The 4,745-nt window shown below is 66.5% G+C and overlaps 1 protein-coding gene across 1 annotated transcript in view; it reads right to left on the bottom strand.

Annotated features, from left to right (window-relative positions):
* Nucleotides 1-3,839, bottom strand: part of FIBCD1 (fibrinogen C domain containing 1) — a 20,510-nt gene extending 16,671 nt beyond the window's left edge. Inside the window, exon 1 of the mRNA XM_084898140.1 lies at nucleotides 3,721-3,839. Coding sequence (XP_084754266.1) covers nucleotides 3,721-3,798 — 78 coding nt within the window. The 5' untranslated portion in view covers nucleotides 3,799-3,839. The remainder of the gene's footprint in view (nucleotides 1-3,720) is intronic.
* Nucleotides 3,840-4,745: the final 906 nt, after the last annotated feature.

Below are 4,745 nucleotides of genomic sequence, written 5' to 3'. Positions count from 1 at the left end.
AGGGAGGGCCCGAGGAGGGGCTGAGGAGGGGGTGCAGGGAAGGACAGGAGGAGAGAGGCCTGGACTCACAGCCACAGAGGCCTCTTTCTTCCCTTCGCTCTCCTCCTCCCCCAGCCTCCCCTCTCCTCCCCCAGCCTCCCCTCTCCTCCCCCAGCTCTCCTCTCCCCCTTCTACCCCCAGCCTCCCCTCTACTCCCCCAGCCTCCCCTCTCCTCCCCCAGCCTCCCCTCTACTCCCCTCTCCTCCCCTCTCTTCCCCCAGCCTCCCCTTTCCTCCCCCAGCCTCCCCTCTCTTCCCCCCCCACAGCCTCCCTTCGCCTCCCCCAGCCTCCTCTCTCCTCCCCCAGCCTCCCCTCTCCTCCCCCAGCCTCCCCTCTCCTCCCCCAGCCTCCCCTCTCCTCCCCCAGCCTCCTCTCTCCTCTCACCCAAACCCCAGGGAGCCAGAGGGAAGAGGAGTCTTTTCGTGGCCCCCCCACCCCGCTTTGTGGGGACACCTGTCCGGTGAGTTTGTTTTTCCCCAGAGACTGAGCCCCCCACCCCCTCAGGCGCAGGTCCCAGCTGCCTGCCTCTCGGTGAAAGAAATGCTGCAGGGTTAGGTTAGACACCGGGAAGAACTTCCCAATGAGAATTTTTTTTCCTTTCTGGAGTGTTTTTAGAAATTTGGAAGTATCAGGGAATTGCCTGGGTCGGTCAGAGGTGGACGCTGTGGGGTGGGGCCTGGCTGGCGGGCTCCTCAGAAACAGGCCCCACCCCGAGAGGGCTCTCTGGTGACCTGCTGGCCCCCACTCCAGGCCGAGAAGAATCGTGCTGCTTCCACATCCTTTCGTCTGAGCAGCCCGAGCTCCTGGCAGATATTCCTCCGTCACCTCCTGCCCTGAGGCTACTGAAGCTGCGTCTTGGCCAAGGTCACCCAGCAAAGCAGGGGCTGAGGCAGAGGGGGGACAGAGCCACAGCGGGGGCTGTGAGTCTGGGGTCACCCAGCTGGAGCCGGCTCCCCGGGGACTACATGACAGGGCGTGGAAAAGGACAGCCGGCCCTCCCCCTTTGTGCCCCGCCCCCCGGGCGTGCTGGCTGGCACCTGGAAGGACCCGGGTGTGGCTCCCGGCTCCAGCTCCCTTAGCCTCAGTTTCCTCATCTGTCAAATGGGTCAATCCCCCCGGCTACCAGCCTGCCAGGGTGGCTGTGACTAAGAAATGAGAGCTGTGAGAGGGGCTGCTGGTGCTGGGACCGTGGCGCTGGCACGGATTCACCCAGAGAGAGGGCCGCGTGACAGAGGCTCAGGCAGGCGGGCCCCGCTGCGGCTAGGAGGGCAGGTCACACTCCCTGCCGGCAGGGGGGTGACCCGGACTCTGACAGTTTGCCGGAGGCGAAGGGCTGCTGGGAGAACCACCCTCCTGGAGGGTGCACACGCTTTACTGTTTGCACAAACACACCACAACCCCCATCATGAAGCAAGGGGGATGCAGGAATGGTGGATCCATTTTACAGGATCCATCCAAGTTCAGACCCGGAGAGCCGGAGTCACTTACCCAGGCTCACACAGCATGCCCATGACAGAGAGAACAGGCCTGGAGGAAGCAGGGCCAAAAAGGCTCTCCCTTTCTTTTTTTAAAAAAATATTCTTAAATTGATTTTAGAGAGAGGGGGAGGGAGAGAGAGAAGCATCAATGAGAGAAACATCGATCGGCTGTGTCCTGCGCGCCCCCTACTGGGGATCCAGCCTGCAACCCGAGCATCTGCCCTGACTGGGATTCGAACCAGTGACCTCTTGGTTCATGGGACGAAGCTCAACCATTGGGCCACCCTGGCCAGGCAAGGCTCTCCCTTCGACAAAGGGCACAGGAAAGGCCTGCCTCTTTTCTGACGCTTTAGACTAGCCGGGAGCGGGCACAGTGCACAGCTGTCTGTGCTGGGGCAGAAGGAGTGGAGGTGAGGCCGTGTTTGATACCAGCCAGGCCCCCCGAGCCACAGCCCTCCGCTGCCTCTGATGCCAAAGGGCAGACAGCGGGACCCTGGCCTGGTGCGGCTGGAGTGGGTGTCCCCAAGGAGCAGCAGAGGGAGGCGAGGGGGGCCCGCGAGGCCCCGGCAGCACATTCCTAACGGGTCCCTCAGAAGCCACGGCCTCTGAGACCCAGCAGCCCTGGCTGGCTCCTCTCCCGCAGCCCCTCACGCCGTTCAATTCACCAAATATCCCGCAGCTCCCGACCTGAGCCGCCCAAAGGGCAACCAGAAGGAGCGTGTGTCCTAAGGGAGCCCCTGAGAGGGGAGAGACTCAGAGCTAGGGCACAAGGCGGTGAGGTAAAGGCAGCTGAGCAGCACAGGCAAAATGCCACTGGGCATCAGGGAGGGCTCCCTGGAGGAGGCGGCATGTAGGAGGTTTTCCCTGAGGGAATGGTTCTGCGTGTGTGTGTGTGTGTGTGTGTGTGTGTTGGGGAGCTGGGTGCAGCCAACAAGATGAGACAACAGAGGTCTGGACATGCCAGCCTCGGGTGGGACCAGGGGCTGGCAAATGACAGGCCACCAGTACCTGTGAGGGAGAATGGGCCAGGCTGGGGTGGTCTTGACTGACAGGTCTGGAAGGTGGGACTATTGCTAAGGGGGGAGAGTCAGTTTTCAGCAGGAGACTGTCTGGGGGTGGCCGGGGGTGGACCTGACCCAGCAGGGAACAGACCGCCCGGGAGGCAGGAGCCTCGGTCAGGCCTGGGTTCTGAGTCCGGCTCTCCCGCTAACGTGCTCTGTGACTTCCTCCGCCGTCTGCGCCCCCTGCCCTGTGGCTGGGAATGTGCGTCCCTGCCTAGCCCCTGGGCTGCTGGGGGAGTGAGCTTTGCAAACTGGAGCGGCGGCCCCACACCAGGGCAGTCACTCCGGACAGAATGCGCGGTTGCTGCTGCCCACAGCGAGGGGCCGTGCGGCTGGCCCTGCCACCCCCCTCCTGCCGCCGCACAAACATGAACTGCTCCTTCCCCAGTGACATCTGTCCGGGAGAAATTTGAAATTTAAAACGGGCAGCCCCATTAATTCCTCTCCTCCCAGCCCTGCCCCAGGGCTGTGCTCCCCACAGCTGTCTCCAGCCCGCCTCTGACCCCCCTGAGCTCCGCCCTCACCTCTCCGGGCGCTCAGCCCAGCCCTCCAGGCCTGCCCACTTTCCCTGCCCCGGGGCACAGCAGGGAGGTGGGCTGGGCACACCTGCGCTCACAGGCAGAGCTGTGGGCAGAGCTGTGGGCAGGGCCGTGGCGGCAGGGCAGCCCTCTCTGAGCCTGGCCCTCCGGCTGCCGGGCTGGGCTCCCTGGCCATTCCCACCGGAGGCGGACACTCGCTGAGCCTCTGCTGGGCGCGGGGGAGGGAGCCACCCTGTGAGCATCCAGAGGAGAGGGGTGGGTGGGGCGCCAAGTCTTGGTCCTGAGGCTCAGGTGATGTGCCGGCCCCTGGCACAGGGTGGCACTCAGCGCAGTAACGGTTAAGACGCCCTCAGAGGGTGAGACATCAGTGAGGGGTCACTCAGCCAACTCCCGGCAGGTCCCGTGTGAACTTAGTCCCCAGACACGCACACCGGGGACTCCGGAGGCACAGGGGCCTCCTGCAGGGGTGCTGCCGGCCCCAACTCCCGTCCTCCCGCCTTCCCCGCCCCCGAGCCTCCGGGGAGCCCCCAAACTCCACCCTCCCGCCAGTCCAGTGGAGCGGCCACCGCCCGGCCGGGTGCCCCGCGCCCCGGCCCCGCCTACCTGGGGCTTGTCGCGCGGCTGGACCTCCGGTGGCGCCGCGCCGCCCACGGCCTTCCAGCGGCCCGGGTCCTGGGCCATCGCCCCGGACCCGCTGCCACCGCCGCGGAGCAGCTGCCGGGCGCCCGGGACCGAGGCGGCGCGGGCTGCGCGCCTCCCGCCGCCGGATCCCGCCTCCGCGCCCCGCGCCGGGTGCGTGTGTGTGTGTGTGTGTGCGTGTGCGCAGGTGTGTGTGTGCACACGGTGCGTGTGTGTGTGTCTGTGTGTGTAGGTGTGTGTGTGCACGGTGTGTGTGTGTGTGCACGGTGTCTGTCTGTGTGTGTGTCTGTGTGTGTGCGCAGGTGTGTGTGCGTGCACGGTGTCTGTGTGTGTGTGCACGGTGTCTGTGTGTGTATGTGCACAGTGTCTGTCTGTGTGTGTGCACGGGCTGTGCGCTCGGTGTGTTGCGGGTGAGAGCGGGAGCGAGAGCCGCCCGCCTGCCCGCCGCTCTGCCCGCCCTCCCCGCGCTCCTCCCTCCGCCTCCTCCTCCTCCCTCCGCCTCCTCCTCAATCTCCGCGAGTTTTTTCTTTTTTTTGGTCTCGGACTCTCTGCTTTTTATTGCTCCCCATCTCCCTCTCCCTCCCCCTCACACACAGACACACACAGACACACTCACACTCACACACACACTCGCCCCGCGGGCTGGCGGTACATCCACCCCCGCGAGGCCGGGATGCGGGAGGCGGCGCGGCTCAGGGGGGGACAGCCCCGCGCAGGCCCCCCGCCCGTGGCCGCCCCGGGGACCGGGACCTGCGCGCCCAGCGCCCCCCGCCGACCCGCCCGGCCGACCGGTCCCTGGGCGCCCCGCCCGCGTCCCCGGAGCCTCTCCGAGGGGCGGGGCGCACCCCGGGGCCGGCTTCGGGGAGAAGGCACGGCCCGTTCCCCGCTGCGGGATTGGAGGTCTGGCTCCGGGCCTGGGGGTCCTGGCCTCCGGGGACCGGCCCTGGGGGACCCTGGCGCGCGGTCGGCCCCGGGGCGGCTCGGCCGAG

This window comes from Pipistrellus hanaki (assembly GCF_964339955.1).
Source record: "Pipistrellus hanaki genome assembly, chromosome: 11".
Taxonomy (NCBI): Eukaryota; Metazoa; Chordata; class Mammalia; order Chiroptera; family Vespertilionidae; genus Pipistrellus; species Pipistrellus hanaki.
The sequence above is the reverse complement of the archived record's forward strand: the minus strand, read 5'-3'. Positions and strand labels throughout refer to the sequence as shown.